Source organism: Eumetopias jubatus, unplaced genomic scaffold (genome assembly GCF_037043125.1).
Source record: "Eumetopias jubatus isolate StellerSeaLion01/CBP00866 unplaced genomic scaffold, mEumJub1_p1.0 scaffold_10, whole genome shotgun sequence".
Taxonomy (NCBI): domain Eukaryota; kingdom Metazoa; phylum Chordata; class Mammalia; order Carnivora; family Otariidae; genus Eumetopias; species Eumetopias jubatus.
The window spans coordinates 53,252,410-53,265,122 of NW_028274816.1; the positions used below are offsets into that span (position 1 = coordinate 53,252,410).

Sequence of the window (12,713 nt, forward strand, 5' to 3'; positions counted from 1 at the left end):
TCAGCTAGCCGGTTCGGCCTGTGCAGAAGGCAGACGGAGCTTGGACGATGACTGGGGATTATTGTAAACGGAATCAGGCGGTGACTCCAACTGCAGTCCCTGGCCCAGATGAAGTCTCTTTACTGGAACAAGTCAACACAGCCCTTGGCAGCTGGCTTGAGCTACTGACCTGGCAAACGCTGTTTTCTCCAGCCCGCTTTCTGGGGCCCACCAGAAGCCTTCCGTCTCGCCTTCCGCCGTCACCTAGGCCGCAGAGAACCTGATCTTGACGGCGCACCTGGGGTCGTGCTGGTCCACTACCCTGGGAAGTCACATTTAAAGGGGTTGGCAGGAAACCCACTGCTGACATCTGTGGGTCAGGGTCCAATCTGGACACAAAAATAGCACCAGCCACTTGAATAGAATCACAGCAGCTACTTGAACAGAGCGAATTTGATACAAAGAAGGTCAAGTGGTTAACCAGATGACTGAAAGAGTAGAAAGCAAAGTAAGGGATCACCAGGTAAGGGGTGCAGGAAGCAACCACCACCCTGAGGCCTAAGGGGACGGGGGAAGGAGTTGGAAAGGTAAAAACTCAGAGACTCAGATGAGGGGACTCATGGAGCTGAAACTCGGGCATCTGAGGAGGGGCCACTGTTTGTCTGGTACTGGTGACGTTTGGTGACTTGGGGATTTGGATGTTAAGTTGTGAGTGGCTCCAACCCACCTACCAAACAACCCACACGGCTTTTCATTTTGAGGGAGGCCCGGAGTGCATGAAGGCTCTGCAGCAAATCCCAGCTGCGTGCAAGCTGATCTGCCACCTGGGCCCAATGACCCAGCAGATACAGAGATATGCAGAGTGCTGGTGGCAAACAGGGACATGGGCACCCAGGGGTGACTCACAGTGCAGACCTCTGGGGTTTGGGAGCGGACTGTGGTCTCTTCTGCAGCTCACTAGTCTCCTTCTGAGAAAATGCTCATCGCTGGGCCCTCCTAGAGACCGAGCAGTGAGTGCCCACGTGGCCTGTTGTCATTTCTGCACGAGTCAGGGTCCTGCCAGGAGAGAAGGCATGCCAAAGGTTTGAATGAAGAGCATTACTTTCTAGGAATAAAGTTGTTAACATGGTGACGAAGAGGGTAAAAGTGGAACTCCAATGCAGGGATCAGCAAACTTTTTCTGCGAAGGGCCAGATAGTAAGTATTTTTGGCTTTCAGGCCATACCGTCACCACTATTCAACTCTCTTGTTGGATGGAGAGCCTTCATAGACGATACCTACACAAATGGGCATGGGTGTGTTCCAATAAAACTTTATTCACAAAATCCGGCGTTGGACTCGGTCTGAGGGCCACAGTTTGCACACCCTCACTCTCAGCTATCGCGGAGGTGGCAAGGCAGGAAATGGCTGCTTCCTTAGTTCTGAAGGAACAGTGAGAGGAGTGGAAACTACTGGAAACTTAAAGAAAGGTGCTCGAGAGGAAAGTGCTCGCTGGCTGGCACCGGTTTCTCCGAGGGTCTCTGAGAGGCCGGCTCTGCAGGTGCAGGGAAGCCACAAACTCGATTCATCTGCTGCCCCAGGAGGAACCGCGGCCACGGGGGTGCAGCACGGAGGCAGGCGAGCCTTCGCCTTCTTCCCGCCTTGCAGTGTCCTGCTGGCGCCCCCTACTGGCAGAGTCTGACAGCTGATGGCAAAGCAGAACAGTCGTTTGCACAGAGCTGGGATAGAGGGCGAGTTTGGGGCTGGGGGATGCTCACGAGCGCGCTAGTTGGCTTTTCAGCATTTAGACAGTCTCCCCGCCCCATCATTTCTACAGAGCTCATCATTTGGATTTTTCCTGATTTCATTCCAGAGATTAAATGTCAGCATCCCCCCTGTGCCGGGAAATCTTCTGTAAGAAATAGGTGACTCTGATAGGAAATCTCGGGTGAGGAGGAGGAGGAGGAAAGAGAGTTCCAAAGGTTCTAAGAGGACCTTAGAAGGAGTTTGCAGGGTTTAAGGAATGTCTGCCCTCCCTTCGGAATGAAATCCAAATGTGACCACCTCTTTCCACAACCACCTAGCCCCCCACCCCAAGTATTTCCATGGACTTCATTTGGTCCCCAAGACCCGTGCTTTCACTCTTGCCCCTGTGGTCTGTTCCCATGGTGGCCAGATCACGTCACCCCCCGTTCACACCCTCCGATGTGACGTCCTCTGTTGTCCTTGGAGTAGAATCCAGCCCCCTTCCTTTGCTCCATACTTCCTTCACATTTGTTCTCAAGACCTCCCTGCAGCGGGGAGTATGTCCAAACTAGTATCTTCCAGCAGTCTCGATCCCCTTGCCCTGCCTTATTTTTCTTCATAGCACTTGTCACCACCCACCATTATATGTTTATCTTCAACACTGGATTCCCAAAGCTAGAACCATGTGCTTCTTCGGTGGTGGGTGTTCCGCTAATATTTGTCAAGTAGGTAAATGGGTTGATGGACAAACAGAATGGGCAGTGACTGCAACGGGGGGATGCAGGGCAAGGTGGTGGGTGTCTTAGTCTCTTTGTGCTTCTGTAGCAGAATACCACAGACTGAGGGCGCTGATGAACAACAGAAATTTATTTCTCACAGTTCTGGAGGCTGAGAAGTCCAAGATCAAGGTGCCAGCAGATTGGGTGTCTGGTGAGGGGCCTCTTCCTGGTTCGTAGACAGCCATCTTGCTGTGCTTCATGTGTTGGAGGGGGCGAGGGAGCTTTGTGGATGGAACAGCATAAGGGCACTAAATCCCATTCATGAGCCTCCACCCTCATGACCTCCTCGCCTCCCAAAGGCCCACCTCCTAACACCATCACGTTAGGGGTTAAGGTTTCAGCAGATGAGTTTGTAGGGGGGACACAAACGTTCAGTATGTGGCAGTGGGCTGGGGGCTGGGCGGGGAGGGGCCTCTGAGGGCCGGGTGAGGAGTATGGATGACAGTGTAAGGAGAGTGGGAGTTGTTGCCGGGTTTAAGCAGGGCTGCTGTGACCGAGGCTGTCGTTTCTGGGGTCCCTCGGGCGACTGGCTGAGCTTTCCAGTCCTGAGACATGGTGATTGGGGCAGGAGCAGGGCAGCGAAGGTGGAGGAGGTGATCAATTCCAGAGGCATTTGGGGAGCAGAATCAGGAGAGCTTGAGAATGGAAGCGGTGAGGGGAAGAGGGATGTCAAGGATGACGCTGGGGAGAGGGTGGAGGCTTCCGCCTGGGATGACCCTGGGGGACGGGTTCGGGGCTGAGTTTGCTGTGTGTTGATGAGGAATTCAAGGACCCATTCATTCTAGTCATGTGCAAAGCGCCCATCTCCCGAGCTCCCGGGGACCAGGGAGGAGTCACACACCTGAAACCTGACCTCCAATGCCCCCGGCCATGGAGGGTGGGGACAGTGGACAGACGAAACCCCTAGAGGGGCACTGGTTCTGAATCCCAAGGTCAGCTAGAAGCCAGGGCCTTACCTTCACTGTGCCTCCATTTCTTCACGTGTGAAATGGTGGGAAGGATGGTCCCTTGGACAGGGTTGCTCTGGGGACTACGTGAGCTACTCTGGGTGGGGGGGGACCCTGAAATGGTAACCACGAGGTACGTACATGCTGTGTGAGGGGAGCCTCTGCACCCATGCGAGGTTCCGTGAAGCACAGGGAAGGAGACCTTTCTCTGTCTGGGACACTCTGGGAGGCCCCCGGAGGAGGGGGGACATTCCTGGTTCTTCAGCAGAGGAGACACAATGCATCCAGTTGGCCCTGCTTTTGCAGGTTTCATTGCGGAGGCAGAGAAGCAGACAGATGTTTTCCAAACTGAGCTAAATGCAGTGGTAGATCCAGGGGTGTTGAGACTGGGGGGTCCAGAGAAGGTGCCGCAGAGGATGGAGGGTGCAAGGGACCCTGTAGGGGTGGGTGGGATCCAGTTCCGCAGGGCAGAGTGGGACGCCCCGGGCAAAGGCCGTGTTCAGTGATATGGAGGCCAGAAAACAGCTGGGTGAGACGGCTTGAGGCCCAGGAATATGGTGGGGAACAGTGGCAGCCCTGGGAGCCGGTCAGAGAGGACAAGCTTGGTCAAAATCCAGCAGTGTTTGTTGGGAGCCCCTGTGTAGCTTCTGGGGTGCACCTTTAACCAGATAGGCAGAGAACTGGTAATTTAGTAGGAAAGCTAGTCCATTAATGAGCAAACAAGCAGGGTCATCTCTAGTAGGCACAAAGCAGGATATGAAACAGGGTAATGGGTAATACGAGTGAGAGGACCCTGGGGTCAGGGTAAGTGGGGTCTGGAGGCCGCCGTGGGGAGGGCTGAAGGAGTGAAGTGTGAGCTAAGCCTCAAATGGTGAGGCAGAGCTATGAAGGAGCACATGCAAAGGCCCTGGGGTGGGGGATGAGCCTGCTGTGTTGAAGAGCAAAAGACAGCCACTGTGGCTGGAGCCAAGTGGTTGAGGGAAAAGGGCATGAGGCGAGGCCAGCAGGCAGGTGGGTCTCAGATCACCTAGGGCCTCTTGGCCGGGAAAGGGATTTGCTGTAGGTGCAGTGCAAAGCCACCCAGGGGTTTTTAGCAGGGGACTTTCCCTTTGGACTGTGGGGTTCTGAGTAGTGGCTGGGGGGGCCGGTGAGGTGGCTGATGCTGTTGTCAGGAGAGAGACTCTGATGGTCAGGGCCTGGACGGGCGGATGGACAGAAGTGGACAGATCTGAGTTGTGTTTTGTTAGCAGAGCTGCTGCCCTTGCTACTGGAGGAGATGTGGAGAATTCGGGAAAGGGAAGAAGTGGGTTAGGCCTAGGTGCTGGCCCAAGGCCAGGTGTCTAGAGTGGGGGAGGAGGCCAAGGAGCAGAGCAAGGGAGGGAACAGAAAGGGGCTGGGAGCCCTTTAGGGAGGAAGTGGGCTCCTGGCACTGGGCCTAGGGACCCGCAGCGCCCCCCTGAGCCCCGATTGTGAAGCCACTGCCTCCTGCTTTCTGAAGGGGAGACTCAGGCCCCTATGGAAGGCATTCCCCGGGGCGCACCTCCTGTGGGTGCATCGAAGTAATAGGATTCCTGTATTAGCTGATGTCGTTCCTGGCAGTTCACATATTAGGCATAAGAGTAGCAAGTGCATAAGAAGGGGCAAGATGCTCCTTACTCTCACCACCCCGGAATTCGCAAGGGTAGGCCCCAAAGCCAGCCACATTTTGGGCCCATGCCGCAGTTTGCCGCCTCTGGATTCTGCTTCGGGGCTGTGCCCGCTCTCTGCGCTCAAGTCACACTGGGGCTGGTGCCCTGTCCCTCACCCCATGGTAGCTGTTTGACCCGTGCCCCAGTTCTGTCCACACCTGTATTACCCCGTGTGCTCTGTCTCAGCCGCTTCCCTGTGAGTGTGTGTCTCCTCCCAGGCTAGTGAGCCAGGACCTCTACTTTTTTTTTTTTTAAAGATTTTATTTATTCATTCGAGACACAGAGATACAGAGAGAGAGAGAGCACGAGCAGTGGGAGAGGCAGAGGGAGAAGCAGGCTCCCCGCTGAGCCAGGAGCCAGACATGGGGCTCGATTCCAGGACCCTGGGATCACCCTGGGATCACAAAGGCAGATGCTTAACCTCGTGAGCCACCCAGGCGCCCCCAGGACCTCTACTCTTATTTCAGCCCTATGGGTCATCTCTGCTTGAATTTGGAGTCAGTTCTGGGGTCTGGTGGAGGCCTGGGGGATAGTCAATATGCCTGGAAGGGGTCTCCTGGGAGCCAGGTTCCAACGCCAGGACCAGGAGAGCTGTGTGAGACATCTTGCCCAACCCCCATTCCCATTTTGCAGATGAACAAACTGAGGCCCAGAGACGTGGAAACCCCTGCCCGAGGTCACCCAGCAAACTCAGGGCAGAGTCGGAGCTCCCCATTCCCGCCCCGGGCCCTTTCCAGTGCCTTGACCTGTCCTGCCTGCTCGGTCATGCACGTGCCTCGAGGGAACACCCCTCCCCCGTGTGTCTCCGCTCCTCCCTACGCTGTGTCCAGGGCATGAGTCTGTCTGCCTGCGCCCATATGCCTGGTACATCACTGGGCCAGCCTGTGTCTTAGCACGTGTGTGGGTGTGGCGTGGTGAGCACAAGTCAGCGGTGGCATACATGGGGCCCGATACAGTGCCCACGTGTGCCGTGTGTGGCAGGAACGGTGTGCGAAGTGCTGGCTTTTTCCCCATCTTCTGTCTGGCCCACAGCTCAAGGCCAGCTAAGTCTGCTTGAGCTGGAGCGAAATGATCCTTTTGGATGAGGGATTCTGGGTATGCCTGGCAGACACTAACCCAAACCCTTCTCTCTGTCCCACCCCACCCGCTCCCCACCCTCACCACCTTAGACCTGGACCCCAGGCACTCCTCCCCCACTTGAGACCACGTGCAGCTCCCCCCGAGGTCATTCTCTCGGTTGAGCTGGGCACCAGTCCTGTGTCTGGGGGGTGTCTATGCACATGTGTACGTCCCCAGGGCCTACCGGTGGCAGGGGAGTCAAGGTCCCATCTCTGCGTTACAGTCCCCCAGCTCCGGCTTCACTGATGAGTGCCTTTGCCCCTCTGAGACTCAGTTTCTCCATCTATAAAATGGGGCTAGTAGTGGCCCTCCGTGAGCTGTTGGAAGGAGGATTCAAGGTAATCCATAGAAAGTGTTACCTAGCATAGAGCCTGGGGCAAAGTCCGTGCGTAGTAAATGCTCCATGTCGTAAGCCGTCAAGATAGAAGAGGATACCAAGGCCCGAAGAGAGCCCTGAGTGGGTCAGCGTCCTGGCATCTCCGCGCCCACGTCAGGCTCTCCCCACGACCTGGTGGCGGGGAAGGTGGGAGCTATGCAGGTCCGTGGGGGGATTTAAACAGCAGGGCCTTCACAATGAACTTGACAGGATGAGGAGGGGCGGCTGGGCAGGGAAGGACCACAGGAGCCTCGTCCAGCAGACGTGAGATGACAGGGGCCCGATTCTGGGCCCAAGGTGCCATTCTGGAGCGAGTGCGGGCTCCCGGCCCCTTCAGTCCCCCTCCTTTCTCTTTGCCGGCCCCTCGGGAGCTCTCTCTGTGCGTGTCTCCCTAACTGCCCGTCTGTCTCCCTGGCCCGCCCCGCTGCCCCCGCCCTGCTTCCCCTCCAGCAGAAGGCGGACCTGGCGGTGGCGGCATTCACCATCACGGCCGAGCGGGAGAAGGTCATCGACTTCTCCAAACCCTTCATGACCCTGGGGATCAGCATCCTCTACCGAGTGCATATGGTACGACTCCCCTGAACATGTGGAGGCTGCGGGGCAGGGGCTGGTGGTGGGGCTTATGCCTCTGTCCCCAAGGGAAGCAGAGGCTGCAGGCTGGACCGCGATGGGCCACTTGGGCTTGTGGGCGCCTGGCGGGGCACGGGTTGGTGATGCACGCAGGTCAGGGTGGCTCCGGGCCTCACGCCCTCTCCCCGCAGGGTCGCAAGCCTGGCTACTTCTCCTTCCTGGACCCCTTCTCCCCTGCTGTGTGGCTCTTCATGCTTCTCGCCTACCTGGCCGTCAGCTGCGTCCTGTTCCTGGCCGCAAGGTGAGTCCACTGCCTGCTGCCCAGGAACAGGCACGGGTTGGGGCATCTGTGACCGACCCACACATTCTGTCCTGGCCTCCACGCCGGGCCTCGGGTTCCCAGGCCTTCCTCTGTCCCTCTCTCCCAGTCTGTGTGTCCTGTCTCACCCTGTGGCTCTGACTTTTGCTCTGCGGTTCTTTCTCTGGGCCTGTCCCCTTCCCACTCTCTCTCTCTTCCTCTGTTTCTCTGTATCTCTCTGTGCATCTCTTTCTGCCTTTTCTGTGTGTCTTTGTATGTGTGTTTCTCAGCCTCTGTGTTTCTTTCTACCTCATCTCTCTGTGTGCGTCTCTTTCTGCTCATCTCTTCTCTCTTTTCCCTCCTTTTCCTAACCGGTCCCCCATCTCTTCTCATCCTGGTGTCTCTGTCTCTTTCCCCTGTGTCTCTCCTTTTTCTCTCTACCATGGCTCTATCCGCCCCTCACTCACATGTCTCTCCACAGGCTGAGCCCCTATGAGTGGTATAACCCCCACCCATGTCTGCGGGCGCGCCCCCACATCCTGGAGAACCAGTACACGCTGGGCAACAGCCTCTGGTTCCCCGTGGGGGGCTTCATGCAGCAGGGCTCGGAGATCATGCCCCGGGCGCTGTCCACGCGCTGCGTCAGTGGAGTCTGGTGAGCGGCCTTCTGTCTGTCCCACCCTGGGCGGGGAGGGCCCCTTCTGAGGCCTGGGTGGATTCCAGTCCCCCTCCGTCAGCTGTGTGACAGGGAATGGGGTGGGGAGAGCTGAGCCCCAGCTCTGCCCCCTGCTAGCTGTGTGACCTTGGGTAGGCCACATCCCCTCTCCATGCCTCAGTCTCCTCACCTGAAAAATGGGGATGAAAATGCCCATGTCTCAGATTGTAAGGATTCAGCTGGGATGTTATGCAAAAGTGCTTCTGCTGACATGAGAATTGTACCTGGAACGGCATAAGCACGGCTGTTCCTGGCTTGCATGTGCCCTGGCGGTCACGGAGACCTGGGGCAACCTTCACTGTCCAGGGACACCTGCTCCCTCAAGTCCACTGGGGACCCCAGTAACTCGGACAGAGCGTACTTTATCCCCGAGCTCCAAGAAGCCACATGTCAGAGAGCCGACACTGTCAACTCATGTCTGTTTGGCCCACCACTTTTTTAGAATTTTGAATTAGCAGCATTTAAAAATTGGGCAAATTCACTCACAAATCCAGATTTCTCACTCTTCTTGAAAATTCGGGGGCTCGGGGCGCCTGGGTAGCTCAGTTGGTTGGGCAACTGCCTTCGGCTCAGGTCATGATCCTGGAGTCCCTGGATCGAGTCCCACATCGGGCTCCCTGCTCAGCAGGGAGTCTGCTTCTCCCTCTGACCCTCCCCTCTCTCATGTGCTCGCTGTCTCTCTCATTCTCTCTGTCTCAAATAAATAAATAAAATCTTTTTAAAAAAAATTCGGGGGCTCCGGTAGTGCCAGATGAGCTGGCATTCTCCCGGGTTCATGCATTAGAGCACTGAGACCAGGCACCCCCCCAGGCCACTCGCTTTAGTGCCGCCCGAGCCCTGCCCTGCTCCCCGGGCCCTTCCTGAAAAGCATTTCTTCCTCACCTCATCCCTATCCCTGAGAATTCATGCTTCAACAGCCAGGCAGCAGAACCTTCTCGAGCCCCTCCTGGTGCCAGGCACTCAGGTGAAGAATCCGGCCTCAAGAGGCAGACAAGCCGAGCAGAAAGAGCTAAACAGATAAACACAGGAACATCCTATTTGATCCCAAGAATAGATAAAGCCCAAAGACAGTGTCTAATTCAAAACCCATTCAAGACTAACGTAGAGTGGGTGGCAGGTTTTGCTCTGCCCACTAAGTGGGATTGACTGCCATAGAGCAAGTTGTTGGCGTTTCGCTTGGTCCACTGGCTTTGCACCTTTTGAGTCTTGATGACATTTTTTTTTTTTAAGATTTTATTTATTTGACAGAGAGATACAGCGAGAGAGGGACCACAAGCAGGGGGAGTGGGAGAGGGAGAAGCAGGCTTCCCGCCGAGCAGGGAGCCCGATGCGGGGCTTGATCCCAGGACCCCGGGATCATGACCTGAGCCAAAGGCAGATGCTTAATGACTGAGCCACCCAGGCGCCCCTTGATGACATTTTTTTTTTAACATCTCGGGACTGGCATCGTTCCGAGTGTCACGTACCTTGTATCAGTCTCCTATTGCTGCTGCAACAAGTAAGACAGGTTTAGTGGCTTAAAGCAACATAAATGTAGTCTCTTACAGGTCTGGAAGTCAGAAAGCCGAAATCTCACTGGGCTCAAGTCCAGGTGGGGGCAGGGCTGGCTCCTTCTGGAGGCTCTAGGGGAGGATCTGTTTGCCTGACTTTTCGAGCATCTAGAAGCCACCTGCATTCCTTGACTTATGGCTGCTTTCTCTGGCTCTGAGCTCCTCCTTCCACTTATAAGGACCCTTGTGATACCACTGGGCCCACCCAGATAATCAGGGATAATCTCCCCATCTCAAATTCTTTAACTTCATCATATCTGCAAAGGCCCCTTTACCCTGTAAGGGGACGTACTCATGAGTTGCAGGGCTTCGGATGGAGACATTTCTGGGGGCACGGGTCCTTCTGCCTACCACATACCCCGGTTGCAATTAAAGCAAACAGGGCACGCGGGAGAGAACAGTAGGGAGTGTGGGCGCTCAGGGAAGCCTCCTTGAGGAGATGACATCTAGGCTGAGTGCTAAAGGCTAAAACAGGCGTCCAGGCCCAGGAGATGGAGGAGCATTCCAGACGGTCTATGGAGGCACGTGGCCCTGCTGTGACAAATCTGGCCGAGTCCTCAGGTCAGGTGGCGGACTGGTGACCTCCTCTTTGCAGACCGTCCCCTCTGCTTTTCCGTCAGGGACCCCTTCCCCTGCCGGGCATTCTCTGCCTGTACCCATCACCATCACCCCGGAAGCCTCCAGTCACACCCACCCCACTGGACTTTGACCCCAAGCTCACTCTCTTCTCCACCCAAAGTCCTTCCACACCTTTACTCGGTAACTCGGTCAGTGGAGGTCTCAACAGATGTTTCCTAGTCTCTAACTGGGTCCCCAGCATGATGACACAGCAGTCCAATGCCACTAGCCTAGGGGACTTGGCTGCCACTGGGGCCCGAACTTGCCTCCTGGACCCTTCGTCTTCAGGGCCCATTGGGGCCACAGCCCCCTACAGCCGGACCCAAGGGCTCGGCAGCATTCAGGACAGCCCAGCCTCCAAGTCAATGCTTTTGAGGTTCTGCCTGGCCGCAGCCCCACCCTCCCTGCCCCCCTGCCCCCAGGCACTCCTGTATTCCTTGCTCCTCCCTCTTTCCTGCTCTCTGAAACCTGCCTGCTTTCTGGTCCGTCCACCTCAGGTAGGCTCCTAGGCCATGCCTTCAGCCACTCTTTAGCCATCGTCCTCAACTCCTCCTCAGGTCCTCCGAGTCCTCCCGGCAACCTCAGATCTAGTCCTTAGCCTGGCTGCTCCTCCCCCTCCCCCTCCCCCGGCTCCACCCGGGTCACTGGGGACCCCTTTACGATGTGTCCAATACATGTTATTAGCTACCCTCCTTCTAGAAACTCCTCGCTTCCAGGCTCTTGTGGCCTTCTGGTTCCGTCCTTCCTCTTTGGACCCTGTTTCCTTGCACCAGCAGGTGACTGCCCTTTGCCTTCTCTCACTTGAGCTCCTCCCTCCACATGGGTGATGTGTCAGTGCCTGAAGACCCAGCACTTTTGTTTTGCGACAAATGTTTTGCGACAAATGTATTCTAACATCTGCTTTCCCACCCTGATGAAATTCAAGGGTAATATATCTACTTACACACCTGCCTACACATGATTAAAAACAAATCCGTAACATGCCCTGATTGCAATACAAGGGAGAGAAAGGGAAGTGATCTATGGTAGAATAATAGGATAGCAATGCATCAATGCTTGGGAGGGGCTATCCCGAATGACAGGAAGCAGGGGTCAGACAGCCGCACCGACTTATAGCAGGTGCATCGGGAATGAGGAGAAGTGAAACCATTTAATAGAATTGTGTCTACACCTGAGACTTGACACTTTAAAATGGTTGGTAAATGAGTGTGTTGATACAAATACAAATCACCATGAGCGTGGTGATTTCCTAATACAACTTTTCCAAGAGTCTTGATTTGGTGATTCAGAAACCGTGAGCACGGCTGCCATCGGAGACCTGAGTTCCAAACGGTGAAGGGTTCTTGGCAAAGTTTCCAGCACAACATCCAGTCGTTCCTCAGTCTGAACAACAGATGCGTTTCTAGAAACTTTGGTTTCTGTTATAACCATGCAAAAACATTGTTAGTTTTTATGTACCAAGGAGTTAGGCTCAGAGAGTCATGTACTGGATTTTCCCTGTTGTTTAGACTGGGCTGCGTTGCTGGACACCTGCCCCCATCCACTGACACCAGGAGCCATCAGGGCGCCCCATGCCTAACCAAGTGTCTTCCTCAAACACCTCCCAGGGGGCTTCCCTTGTGCTTCGAGAATGACACTGACCGAGTCCTCCCCTCCAGACCCTTCCCATGCATGTCCAACAGACATCCCCAAAACAACTTGTCCAAAACAAAGCATACATCGTTGCTTCCAAGACAGACTCCCCCTTCTGTGTCCCCCTGCTCTGTCCCCACGAGGAGTGACCTCACCCACCCCCCTCCCCTGCAGTCACCACCACCGGTCAGCCACACTGTATCCTTTGGGTCGAGGTGGTGCCTGCCTCTGTACCAGGCGCTGAATAGTTTTGTCTATTCATCCCTCTGTCCTCCATTCCATCCCCACCCCAGGGCCTAACTTGGCGCGGTGCATGTGTGCTCAGCGAAGGTTAGCTGCTTGCTGTCTTCATGATGATCCACCCTGGGAGTGGGTGGTCTGGGAGGCCCTCCCAGCTTCCCCCACTGTCTTCATGCCCCACAGATCTGTATCGTCTGCGGGGAGCCTGGCCACTCTCACCTGCCAGGCAGGAGGACAGAGAGGGTCAGGGTAAGACAAGCTGCTGCTCTTGGGCTCCGTGGCGCAGTCAGCAGGTGCCTCTTCTCCCAAGTCCCCAAGACAGTGAGCACATCCACTGGTACGGCTCTTATTCCATGCCAGCTGTGGCTCACACTCTTACAAGTGCCCTGCGTGGGGCGGCCCGCCGTGGTACTTGCACCGCAGATGAGTCCAAGGTCACACGGTGAGGCAGTGAGAGAGCCAGGATTTGGGGATTTT

The 12,713-nt window shown here is 55.8% G+C and overlaps 1 protein-coding gene across 1 annotated transcript in view; it reads left to right on the plus strand.

The window, feature by feature from the left end:
* The window catches only part of GRIK5 (glutamate ionotropic receptor kainate type subunit 5), a 51,342-nt gene that overhangs the window by 25,423 nt on the left and 13,206 nt on the right, over window positions 1-12,713 (plus strand). Inside the window, exons 13-15 of the mRNA XM_028088106.2 lie at window positions 7,064-7,180; window positions 7,375-7,484; window positions 7,963-8,136. Coding sequence (XP_027943907.1) covers window positions 7,064-7,180; window positions 7,375-7,484; window positions 7,963-8,136 — 401 coding nt within the window. The remainder of the gene's footprint in view (window positions 1-7,063; window positions 7,181-7,374; window positions 7,485-7,962; window positions 8,137-12,713) is intronic.